The sequence below is a fragment of the Echinops telfairi genome, unplaced genomic scaffold (assembly GCF_000313985.2).
Source record: "Echinops telfairi isolate 266 unplaced genomic scaffold, ASM31398v2 ScPeMD7_7430;HRSCAF=8468, whole genome shotgun sequence".
Taxonomy (NCBI): domain Eukaryota; kingdom Metazoa; phylum Chordata; class Mammalia; order Afrosoricida; family Tenrecidae; genus Echinops; species Echinops telfairi.
This window is the reverse complement of record NW_022111330.1, coordinates 240,344-253,680: the sequence shown is the minus strand read 5'-3', so window position 1 is coordinate 253,680 and position 13,337 is coordinate 240,344. Positions and strand designations below refer to the sequence as shown.

The window sequence follows — 13,337 nt, the reverse complement described above, 5'->3', positions numbered from 1 at the left end:
TCGGGGGTTTAAGTGGAGAGAAAATGTTTTGAGAATGATGTACAAATGCGCTTTACACAATTGATGTGTATATGGATTGCGATAACAGTTGTATGAGCCTCTAATAAAATGTTTTAAAAAAATCAGTTTTTGTGGGGAGCTCTTTTAGGTATAACATTCCACAGTATTAAAACTATTTTTGGTTTATAGAAAAGTTAAACAGAGAGTAGAGAGCTCATTTGTCCCTTTATACCTTGAATGCCTGTAGTACAGTTATAACAACTGATACCTGACTATAAACTAATGTCCATAGTTTGCTTTAGGTTTCACTCTGTCTCGTACATCTTGTAGGTTTTGACAAATGCCAGTTTGTCATGCAGAATAGTTTCACTGCCCTAAGAAATCTCCGGTGCTTCTATTCATTGCATTCGAACCCCCCCGTCCAAACTCATGACAATCACTAATCTTTTCACTATCTTCATAATGTTTTACTTTGTCCAGAATGTCCTATTATTGGAATACAGTATATGGTTTTTGTAAACTTAGAGTTCCTATTTTAATCGTCCTAATTTTCTACTTTTACAATGAGTAGGCAGTGAGAAACAACAGTGCTCAGGAACAAAGCCCCACTAAGTTTGTGTTCAGCGTTTAAGGTGCGCAGGGCCCGGCCCGGTCCAGGAATCGCACCTGCCCTACCTTGGTTAATGCGTAGGCCAGGGTCCCATCGTCTTCAGTAGAGCCATCGAGCAATTTCTGGTAAAACGCTTCATTGTAAGGTCCATCTATTTGTAATGTTTTTCTGAAGGGGGAAAGCACACACATAAAAACAAGGTAATAAAGATATCTGAAGGAGTTTTTCAAACTGTTAAAACACATTTAATTTTAAATATACACGTTCAATATTAAAGAACACCTATTGTGTCATCAAAGAACCCTGGTGCTACAGAGGTTAAGCTTTCACCCACTTACTAAAAGGTTGGCAATTCAAACCCACCAATCACTTTGGAGGATAATAATGGGCACTCTACTTCCATAGAGATTACAACCTAGGAAACCACATGGGGCAGTTCTCTGAGCTATGGGGTTGCTATAACTAGGAAATGACTCTATATCAAACAGCAATGTACTATCTCTTCTGGAAAGTACAATTTGTTCTGTAAAGCACAAAAGTCTTAGCGATAACCTATCAAAGCCAGAATGTCAGTAGGTCTAGAAGTTGAGCTCTCTCCTGTTTATGACTAATGATATATGAGGTTAGAAATGTCCATAAGTACTGGCTTGGGGGTACAGGAGAGTTTAGTCTCAGGCCTGTTTACATCTCAGTGACTTCCAATTCAAGACAGGTCTGGAGACCAAAAGCTCAACTCTAGAGGGGGTGCCACAATCCCACTGACAAGTCACTTTAGAGCTCATCTGAGGAAGCTCTCATAAACGGAGCAACACTGCCCTCTATAGGTAGTTGGAGATATCGCGGGAAGGCCAGTTCTTAGAAGGCACAGCCATTCACAGAACATGCTGTCTTTTCTAGAAATGGATAAGTAACAAGTAATGTGGTGATGACACTAGTTCCTCCTTTACCAGACCCAGGCCCAAATCTAAGGTGGGTGTTTGAAGGGAAGAGCGGTGTACTCATCAGAGGGATGTGTCCTGAGATGTGCTATTTCTTCTCTACTGACACATTTGATGTGGGAGTTGGCTCCATCTTACCTGGGCAGTACTCCTGTAGCACTACCCTCAGGACTGTTTGGTGACAAACAAGACATCATGGCCTACTACTTACCTCTGCTCAGGAAACTCCTGTAGGTACCGCTCAACCCGGCTGTACAGAGGGTAGAGGCCCTCAATATCTAGCATGTCCAACATCTGCACCTGAAGGGTTTTGTACAGAAGACAGTCCTTCGGTAGCCCAGACTGCTCTGCGGTGTTTATTCCTTCCAAGAACATAGGAAAAAAAGGGATTTTTTTTTAATCAAAGAATAAAGACTGATGAGCTCCAAAAGGAAGCAGCAGTGAATCAATGGAGGCCTAGGTTCAACCCTCCTCTAGGATCAATACTGGGTGCCCTAGACAGGTGAGGGAGATGGTCGAATTTTAAAGGAAGAGTCAAGCTACCCTTCAAGTACTCACTGCAGGTATCACCTGAGCACCCCAAGGTACATGACCCTGCCAGGCACTGAGGGTTGAAGAAAAGTCCCACAGGTGTGAGAGAGGACTATGCGATGAAAGGCCAGCAGCCCCACCTGCTCGCTATCAGCCTGTCCTACTTAGACTAGCCTTTCTATTTCATCACACTGTGATTTATGTTTACAAAGAAATTATTCACGCCACATCAATCAATGCATAGGGTTTCACATGACTATAATAAAACCCCCCAAATTTGCAAATACCACTGCCCTTTACACCAAACAAGCTGAATCCAGAGCATGAACCCATGCTGAGGTGACGCGAGGCACCAGGCAGTCGCTAGTGTCTGTGTAATGCTCTGGTGAACTCATCGTCGCCGACATTAAACCTTGCCAAGGACCTATCTTCATATTACAAAATCAAAATGAATGTGACTCAACAAGCACATCGTGAATACCTCTGTATATGACTTTTGAGGGACTTAACCATCTTTCGTAAAGAAACAGACAACGGCAAAGCAAACACCAGAGTCTAAGTTTGCTGCACAGATGAGGGCTGTCAGGTGTGCCCCAGGCCTGGCTTGCAGTGCTCATGCGTCTGGGTGGTGGGAGCCTGGGGAAGCTGAGAGTTGGCTTGGGTGCGCTTACAGCATGCTAACGGAAAAGAACACCACCGTAAGCCCTCTAGTGATCAGGGTCTTTTTTTTTTTTTAATCAATTTTTGGGGGCTCGGACAATGCTCATCACAATCCATACACACATCCATTGTGTCAAGCACATTTGTACGTTTGTTGCCATCATCATTCTCAAAACATTTTCTTTCTACTTGAGCCCTTGGCATCAGTGACCAGGGTCTTAAATGCCCCTCTGGAGAGATACTTTTCATTTAAAATTCATGTTCTTAGAATATGAATATGACTTTATCAATTTTTGAAAAAATGATCATGTATTCCTTTAGTAACATGGAAAAAAGATAAGAATAAATTGGCATGAGGTAGGGGCACAGCCAAGAGAAACAAGCAGGACATCTGTGAGGAGGGAAGGCACCAGAAGGCTGGATGTCAACTCCCTGGGTAGGAGTGGCCATAGAGGATAGTACGGTTACTGGTGAATCACATGAGAGGGCTGCTTACTCAACTCCAGACAACCATATTCTCACTGAAGGGTTAAGACCACAGGTATCTTTAGTATAAAAACTGAATAACAGAGTGTTAATACATGGCCTAAAATATTAAGTTAATGGCTATTACTCTCTCATCCCAAATGTTAAATTGTGGTGCTTACTAGTAGATGATAAAAAAATCAAATAAGGGGCCAATACACTTTAAAAGGAAAAACCCAATCCAGCCCAACCAGCTACGGACATAGGTATTATTCCTGGCACCACACCACTGCCAAACCGTATACCACAAGTGACAGCTGCTCCATCGAAAGGATGCACCACACACAGTATCCACCCTCTGGCCACCTAGGAGTGGTCTCAGTCCCATTCCTGCCTATGAGTCAGACACTCCTGGCCACATACACGTCCTTAGTAGATGGGTCTGAGGCCCCTGCAGCATCAGCAATGCTTACAGACCACTGTCTGGGGGAGGCTCACTGCTACGTCAAATTCCAGAAACGTTTAAACTATGGGACAATTTCCTTCATCTGCAAATCTTATCCTTAAGAGTTACAATGAGGATGCGATAATCTAAATCACAAAGAAGTGCATATATATGCATTTTATAAAATCTTATCATAGACAGGAAGCATGGAATCTTCAAGGGTATGTATGAAAGGCAGTGGGATACTCTACAGAAAGCCTATCAGACTCTAAGCAGGGACCAGAGAGAGTCACTGGTATTGTGGGCCAGTACTCTCCCCCCACCCCCCACCCCACCCCCTCTCAAATCTGTGTGCTCAACTCTGCTCTCACTACTGCCACACTACAGCCTTCACTCAGGATGGGGCCTACCTTGACAGCTCAGTTGCCTGCTGAAAGGGCTGGCTTCACAGGTTTGTGGACCCGGTGGGGAAGGCACAGCTCTCCAAGAACTTGGTCGGCTCTTATCCGTGCCACTCAGCAGCACCTGAGTGAGGACATGAACCAGCTCTCGAATCACAGCCCTGGTGCAGTGTGGCCCGCTGGCCAGGCCATTGGAAGGAAAGAAGAAGGGTTTCAGGTGGTGTGCAAGCTCACTCCAGTTAGCCACTGAGTCTTGAACTTCCTTGCCTCCATAAATTAATTCACCATTCTTCAGTTGGGGGAAAAGAGAAAATGGAAATATCAGCACCAAAAGACAACAAAACATACCTTCATCCCTGCTACAGCAGGGTGCAATCCATAGTGGCTGACATTCTAGTATGTCCCCTGTATAGAGCTTCCCCCCACACGATGGCCTCTGTAGGGAGAATTATCCATGAGCATGGAGTCACAAGGCCACTGGCCAAGAAACAAGTTCTGGTAGGATGTGCACCAGGAAAACAATTTTCACGATGTGAAGATAATGCCCTGGCCTGCAATACTCTTCCAGCATTTCTGAAATGGTAAGCAGACCCTCAAAGTACACAAGCAATATAATCACTAAGAGCAGGCAACCTAGTTATTGAATAGCACCGGTGACACACAGCTTGGCCAAGGACACAGGAGAACATTTGCATCCTGAGAAGACTCTCTTTTCTCCACCATCTGGGCATGTTGTCGCCATGGCCACAGTTGAAGTTTTTTCAGACTTCAGACTCAATGCCATACTTGTGCCCAAGCCAGTGCCTTCACTACACAGGAAGGGGCTCTAGCTGCCTCCCACATCCTCCTCAGTCAAATCGTGCTGCAGTGGTCCTGAGCCCGGAATCCATGGTGGGTGAGCTCTACATGGTACCAGACTTATCTATGTGAACAACAGCACACAGAAGGAATGGCATGTCGAGATTCAGTTATCAAAGACACTGGGACTCCATCATGGCTGCATTTCTCTATGATAAGCACTGGCCACACTTGGGCCAGGGGACCATCAAGAAAGCCAGAGGAGGGTTTCTAGCAAACGAAAGAAAAGCAAGTCTTCCTGACCTGGAGCACCTGTGACAGCAGTGTGGCAAAGCCAGGACCATGGGGGCAGAGCTGAGGCTATGGGGCAGTGGGCACAGCAGCCACCAAGCACAGGAGGGCCTGGGTTCACAACAAAGTGTGCCTCACAGGTGTGAACCCAGCCTTCTGGCTGTCCCTGGCTCTGTACTTCGGCAGTCAAGCTCCCTGGGGAATGAAGGGCATGCTTAGTAGCCGAGGGGTCGGGGCTGGGCAGGCAGTGACAATGCAAGGCTATCATAAGTCCATAATTGGACCCCAGTGATGCTTTTCACACAGAGAAGAAAAGTGTCCTTTTAATGATGGCCACCCACAGCCAGCATCAGCCATCACAGCACTAGGGTGGGGAGCACCATTACTGGGTGGATTCGCAGAAGATAGACAAAGTAGATTTTAATGTGTAGCAGATCAGTGATATAACAGAGACCGCGAAGCCACAATCATGGCAACTGTTCCCCACATTCTAGGTAAGGCTCTGGTGTTTCTGTTGTGCTGTTTTCGGGTCCAGGGGTGAGCTGAACGTCCCACCAGGACAATGACACCATATCACTTCTCTTAATTCATATCTTTAAAACAATGATCTAATCCCTTGGATATTTTCACAGGTTGATTCAGTAGAAGCAACACAGATCTCATCTCTGAACCAGGACCAGGCCAGGTCATGGGTTGTACAAGGGGCCTTGAAGCCCAGACAAGTCAGAGGACAGCCAGGGTCATAGCAATATGTGGGCACAGAAGACCCAAGGCAAGGTAGCAATTCCAAGTGGAGGAGAATTTGTCTTCAGATTTCATTATAAAACCATTCAGTCTTTTTAAGAATTAAAAATTAAACTCGTTTTTTTTATTTAAACTATATCCTTTCTCTGTATAATAGGGTAAGGCAACCACGCTAGCCATGTTCTCAGGGTCTGGTCGTAGTACAACGCACAAGGAGGGCACTTTGTTAGGGTTTTTAAAACAAACAAGCAGAGAGCCATGCCACCTGGACTCTGATCATCTTGGAGTTTTATAGTTACTGGCAAGCAGGACTAGCAGGGACCCTATAAAAATGGCCACTCCTCCATGACCAGAACCAGGGGAGATGCAAGTGGCAGTCCAGACTGCCCAGGACCCCAGCTAACCGAAGACCGGGTATAGGACCAGGGGTTTCTGAGACAGGTGAGAGGGAAGGCAGTCAGTGGCAAACTCCCACGCCCCTACCATTAACCTTTCAAACATAGGAAGAAGGAAAAAGTCTCTTCTACAATAACCACTGCACGTTCAAACAGAGGCTTTAATTGATGGCACGCAGGTGATGGCCCTGGGGCCACGGTAGTGACAGATGTGGGCCTTTCCTCATTCACCTCCAACACAAGCTTATCTATGAGCACCACCACTCCTGGAGGAAGCCTAGGTTCTTCACCAATGGCCATTTATGCTTCCTTTCAATATAGGCCTAAGTGGAGGAGGTGGGTATGGGGTGAAGTTAATGGAGAGCAGGCAAGGTAATGACAAGCCGAGGGAGCATGCCCTTAATATGTTGGCCCCTAGGCTGAGGAAGAGCTACAGTCTTCTCCAGGACCTGTGGAGCTTCCAACCCCTCTCACACTTACCCCCCTCTACCTCTTAACTCTTCATCCCTCACCTGCTAACTTTTACAACTTTACCCCTTAATCTCCTCACTCTTTTTTTCTCCTTCCTCACTCTTTCATCCCTCATGTCTGACCTTCTCACTCTTTATCCTCCTTCCCTCATCTCTTACCCTCTCTCAGGGTTGATGTCCCAATTCTGCTTCCCCCTTTTGAACTTTTCCAAGAGCCCCTGATGCTACTCATTTCAACGACAATAACCAGGAAGATAAGCAAAATAAAGTTGAGGACAGCCTGGATCTAGCAGGATGGGGTCAGGCTGCCCATTGTCCAGGTAGAAGAGCCTCAGAAAGATTTCCTTGGTGAATTGAAGGCCATGATGAGGTTTCACCAAAAACTTCAGGCCAAGATACCAGGTGTGTGCACAGGCCCTAGGGGTAGAAAATCCTGTGCATACCTGGAAGTTTACACCAGTGAAATGCAACCTGAAACCGGGCTCTAGGAACAGAGATGTTCAAGATACAAATATAAAGCCCTGGACTAACTATAACTAGAAGGCCTGACAGGGCACCAGAGCCACTGTGCTGAAGTTGCAAACACTCTCAGCCATTGCTGAGACAGTCCCATCCACCTGCTCATGTTCAAGGCCACAGGGCCCTTATAAGGCTTAAGGAACAGGGGCCTGGACAGGCCCATGTTTGGCAAAAAGTCAAAGGGATCCACTGGCCTCCACCCCCAAGAAACTACCATAAAATAGAAGCAACTCTTACCTTGAATATCTTTAAGTTGTTCTGTGCCTCCTGTAACAAACTTTTCAAGGCAAAGTGCATTCTTTGTTTATTTCTAAAAGGGGAAAGTATTATTGATATAATTCAAAAACAGTTGAAATCGTCCTTTGAACATTCTGGTATGTTTTTACAGGAAGCGCACTAAGGACGTCAGGGAGTTCTGCTCACGGGTCTCTGGGGCTTTGCTCAGCCACTGGACGTTGGCTGCTGAGCATAAGTCTGAAGAGACACACTTGCCCTGGGAAAGAAGACTTACTTGCAATAGAAACTAAGGGTATTTTCACATCTCCAGAGGTATGAGAGATCAAAGGCTTAACCACTTGAATTTTGATGTTGCAGATGGGAGAGGGCAAGGGCTAAGGGTCAATTAGTTTTTGACCTTAGTGGAAGACAAATCCAGTCCTGATTTGAATTTCAAGAAGAAAGCCAGCAAGTTACCAACAGCCTCAAGTCTGTGAGCACAAAGGCAGGCCCACCATACCTGAGACATTGATGGGAATACCAGCATGGGGCCTTCACACAATGACACCCCCATCACTACAAAGTCTTGCACAAGGAGTTAGACAAGGAGCATTTCCTTACCCTGAGTAGAGATCGAGGGGGCAGTATTTACTTATCTGCTTCCACTTTCCAGTTGCTACCTATGAAAAATGAACATGAAGCATGAGATAAGACATGACAAGACATCATAAGGGATCACACAAGCTCTGGGACATAATAATCCCAACAGCGCCCACCAAGCTTCCACACACTCAGGCTAGGAGGTGGGAAGGAAAACAACTAGATTCCCATCCCTTTCTCAGGATGGCGTCTCAGCCTGACATATGAATGGGGCAAGCAACTTACAGGGTTGAAGTTATGGCGATTAACAAAAATCATTAAATTGACACTGTCCTGTTGAGGAACCCTGGTGGTATATTGGTTATGAGTTGGGCTTCAATCCGAAAGGTCAGGTGTTCAGAACCACCAGCCGCTCCTCGAGAGAAAGACAGGGCTTTCCACTTTCACAAACAGTCTAGGAAACCCACGGGGAATGTTGCTATGAGTTAGCATCTGCTCAACAGCAGTGAGTTTTGGTTTTGTTTTGTTATGGACAAGTGTGTCAACAACAATTTGCACGTTCCTGGTGGGATTATAATTTGGCAAAACCCTTCAAAAGGCAGTGATGACAGATAACAAAGCCTCAGGTAGCACCATATGCATTACCAAACGGAGGCCACCATAGCAGAAATGAGCCAGTGGCAAACATATTTGCAACCCTTTAATACAGTCCCATATGTTTTGGTGACACCCAACCATAAAATTATTTCATTGCTACTTCATAACTGTAATTCTGCTATTGTTATGAAGCAGGCGACCCATGTGAAAGGGTCAATAGACCCCCAAGTTGAGAACCACTGGTCTAGAAGGATATGCAAGCTGTCAATATGAGCTTCCTATGGGAACGCAAGTTGCTTCGTGTATTTCTTATTGTTTCTATCCATAAAACATACAATTTGATATAATTCAATATTTTATTAATTCATTCTTTTACCCATTATATGAGCAGACACAGTCAACAGTAATGATGAAACCACTATTTAAAGAAAATGGCGTGACAGTCCTTGAGACTAAGGCCCTTCGTCTCCTTCAGGCCTGGAATGGAACTCACGCTTCTTATACTAGGCAGGTCTACAAAGGCACAATAATTCTAGGGAGGTACATATACCCTAGAATAATCAACAACTTGAGATCAAACATGGGCAATATTTGCCCACAGAGAAAGTTCAGAGGATTGTAATCAGTAACATGAAACAAAATGTGTATGAATTGTTGAACAGAAAAATGATCTGTTCTGCAAACCTCAGGCAAGCCACAAAAAAGTATTTACAAATGGCTCAAACATACCTCCTTTTCTCTAACTGTCTGTACAGCTACTCAATCAAAAAGAAAAGACAGCAGTGGAATAATGAAGTAAGGCCTCTAAAAATTCTCTCCTACATTAAAGCAATAAGAAATAGACATTTGTACAACTCTGGGAATTAACCAAAGGTTTGTACCACTCTGGAAAGCATCTATTAAAGAAAAACAGACAAATCCAAGTGAAACAGCAGGTTGCTTCATCACATTCTATTTTTTCTATGTCATCCCCACTATCTAGCTGCACAGTAGCCATATAAAACAACATCCTGTGTAATGGCTAAAACAAACAGCTTGCCAGTCAACTGAAGAAGCAGAGCAGCATTGGAATTTCTTCAAAGCCTAGAAAAATTAGCATTATCATAGTTTCTGGTATTTCGTGCAAGGTCTCACTTGCAAGGCTGTCTTTATAGAACTTCTTTAGAGCTCACCCAATTCAAAAGGTCTTATAACAGAAATATCTGTTGAAAAAAAATTAAAGGCACCCATTTAACCTCATTTCATGACTGCCTGGGGCAATGGGCAACAGCTAGTATAAACAATAACCCCAAACACCCAAACCAAGTTGATTCTATGCCGTTTTCAACAAAAAGAATGAAAAGACAGAGAGGGAGGGAAAAAAGAAGAGCTGATACCAAAGGCTCTAACAGAAAATAAGTGTTTAGAAAATCTTGATGGTGACATATGTACAAATATGCTTGTTACAATTGATGTATAGAACGTTGTAAGATTTATACGAGCCTCTCAATAAAATGATCTTTTAAAGAAAATGAAGACATGCACATAGGGAGTACAAAAGAACATCAACATATTGTACAGCAGGATTTATTAAACATTTTAAATCAACCACTTAAAACACATTTGAAGAGGTAAAGGACACCAGCACCTGACTGAATGGATGCATGAATGAACAAATGAATGGAAAGAATCCGGAGAACCATGTCACAACAGCTAGAAATAAAGAGACACTTCAATGAAAAGATGTTACTGCTTGCTATCTGTAATTGTTCATTCCAACTCATGGCAATATTATGTATAGCAGAACAAATACTTCCAGCGCCACCTTTACAATCATGGGTATGCTCGCGTCCACTGGGTCCATTCATCTTTTTTATCGACCCACCACTTTATTGAACATAAAATACTTCCTGTGCCACCTTTACAATCATTGGTATGCTCGCGTCCACTGGGTCCATTCATCTTTTTCGGGGACCCACTGTTTTACTAAACATCTGTCTGTCCTTTTCTAGAGGGTGATCGTTCCAGATGATATGTCTAAAGCAAGTTTTGCTATCCTCGCTTTCTTCGGAGTATTCAGATTGTATTTCTTCTAAGATTGCTCTATTTGTTCTCCAGGCAGTATATTAAACACTCTTCACCAACATCACAATATGACTACATCAGTTATAGCACTGTCCAGATTTCACATACATATAAAGTGATGAAATAGGACACTGTCAGGTGCAACCACGTTAGGGACACCTTAGCATGAATGCGACATCTTCATTTTTTAAAACTTGAAAGAAGTTTTTTGCTGAAGATTTTCCCAATGCAATGCATTGTTTGACTTCTTAACTTCTGCCTCTAGGGACACTGACTATTGATTCAAAATAGAATGAACTGATCGACAACTTCTTTTTCCTCTGTTTACCAAGATGCTGCTTATCAATCTAATTATGAGAATACTTGTTCTGTTCATGTTCCAATGTAATAGAAGGCTGTCGTCTTTGACCTTCACTAGAAAGTGCTTCAAATCATCTTCACTTTTGGTAAGAAGGGCTTGTTACCTACATATCACAGGTTGTTAATGAGCCTTCCTCCAATCCTGATGCCATGTTCTTTTTTATTTGCTCAGCATATGCATGAAATAAATAAACCTGGCTTATTTGTTCAGTATATACATTAAATAAGTAAAGTAAAAATGAAAACATATTAAGAATGCAAATGAGAAAACATAGATACGGGAAGAGAAATGTCAAGCCATATGAAGACTGCCAAGAAGCAGAAGCTTAAAGACAAAGACTTTCCTCTGGAGAGAGAGAAAACCTTGCATTAGAGCCAGCACCCTAAATTCAGATTTCTATACTCCTAAAGTGTGAGAAAATAAATTTGTTTCTGGTATTTCTGTTATAGTAGCACTAGATAACTAAGACAGCTAAAGAGCAAGACCTGGTGATCTACTTCCAAAAAATAAGCCACTGAAAATTCCCTGGAGAACAATTCAACTCTGACACACACGGAATTACCATGACTCAACAGCAACGGAGTTTTGTGCTTTTGTTTTTCAATCCAGATTATATAAAGAAGGCTTACAACTCAACAGCAAAACAAAAACAACCTAATTTAAAGATGGGCAAAAGATCTGAATAGCCCTTTCTCCAAAGAAATTATCACTATTAAAGGATAGTGAAATGTTCTTATGAACTTTTTGAAGCCTCCTCATACAAATGGACACCAAAGACGTGAACAGGTTCGCAGTATCACTAACATTAGGAAAATGCAAACTAAAGCCATGAGATACCATTTCACAACTACTCATTCACTCACTCATTGCCATCAAGTAGACCCCAACTCATAGTAACCCTACAAGGGACAGGGTAGAACTGCCCCTGTGGGTTTCCAAGATTAGAACTCTTGGTGGGAGTAGCAAGCCTCAAATAGGGTGGCTATCACTTTGAAAATGGAAAATAAGTGTTGGCAAAAATGTAGATACACCGAAACCCTCATAAATTGCTAGTGGGAAAATAGCAGAATCCCTGGAAAACAGTTTGACAGTTTTTCCAGTTGTTAACCCCACAGTTACCATATGATCAAGCAATTTCATTTACAGGTATATATCCAAAGGAAAGTAATTTACGTCTGTTATCTTCTAAAAGAAAAGAGATATCCATGCAAAATCCTGCACATAAATATGCATATCAGCATTATTTGTAGTAGCCAAAAGGTGCATAAAACCCAAATGTTCACCAATGGAGGAATAATAAAAAGAATGTGGTATATCTTTACAATAAAATATCATTTGGCATAAAAGGAAATGAGATCCCATACATAATACATCGATGGAACTTGAAAGCATTATGCTAACTGAAAGAAACCAGTCATTGTTATCTGATTCCATTTATATAAAATACCCAGAATAAGCAAATCCACAGAGACAAAAAGTAGATTAGTGATTACCAGGGACTGATGGAAAGGGACAATAAATGGATTAGGGGGTTTCTTTTTTGAGTGATAAAAAATTTTTAGGATTGGATTAAGACCACTTCCAACCTTATTATCCCTGTGTATTACAGTAAATTCTACCATTTGCCCAGTGAACATAACCTAAAGATACAAAGATGTTGAAATATGTATGTACCTCAGGTATTTCCCATAATTAGCCTATTCTTGCCTTCTGGGTAAAAGGAGCCCTGGTAGCATAGTGGTTACGAGTTGGAGTGTGATTCACAAGGTCAGCAGTTTGAAACTACCAGCTGCTCTTTGGGAGAAAGATGGGGCTTTCTATTCCCATCAACAATTACTATGCTCGTCTTGGAAGCTCCCAGGGGCAGCTCTATCCTGCCCTATATGGTGGCTATGAGTCAGCATCCACTTGATGGCAGAGTTTCTGTTTGTTTGTCTTCCTGATAATCAATTTCTTTTGAGCTCTTACCTCCCAGCAAAGTATCCCATCATAGCAAGTCAGTATTATAACCAGATCTACCCTGCTGAATATGTATAGAAGGGACAAGGACAACCAACAGCGGATCCTACAACAAAGTAACGTTGGTCAAGGACAAAAAGTCTCTGGAAAGAAGTCACCAGAGGAAGTTAGACAATACAGGAGGAGAATCAATGGAAATAGAGGAAAGAGCTGGGAGGCAAAGGGTATTTATAGAGCTCTAGATAAAGACATGTACATATACAAATATATTAT

At 42.8% G+C, this 13,337-nt stretch overlaps 1 protein-coding gene across 1 annotated transcript in view; it reads right to left on the bottom strand.

Annotated features, from left to right (window-relative positions):
- IPPK (inositol-pentakisphosphate 2-kinase) overlaps nt 1–13,337 on the bottom strand; it is an 88,752-nt gene that overhangs the window by 19,579 nt on the left and 55,836 nt on the right. Inside the window, exons 7-11 of the mRNA XM_004717735.2 lie at nt 8,105–8,163; nt 7,505–7,577; nt 4,060–4,339; nt 1,760–1,910; nt 676–778 (exon numbers count right to left, since the gene is read on the bottom strand). Of these exons, the coding sequence (XP_004717792.1) occupies nt 676–778; nt 1,760–1,910; nt 4,060–4,339; nt 7,505–7,577; nt 8,105–8,163 (666 nt within the window). The remainder of the gene's footprint in view (nt 1–675; nt 779–1,759; nt 1,911–4,059; nt 4,340–7,504; nt 7,578–8,104; nt 8,164–13,337) is intronic.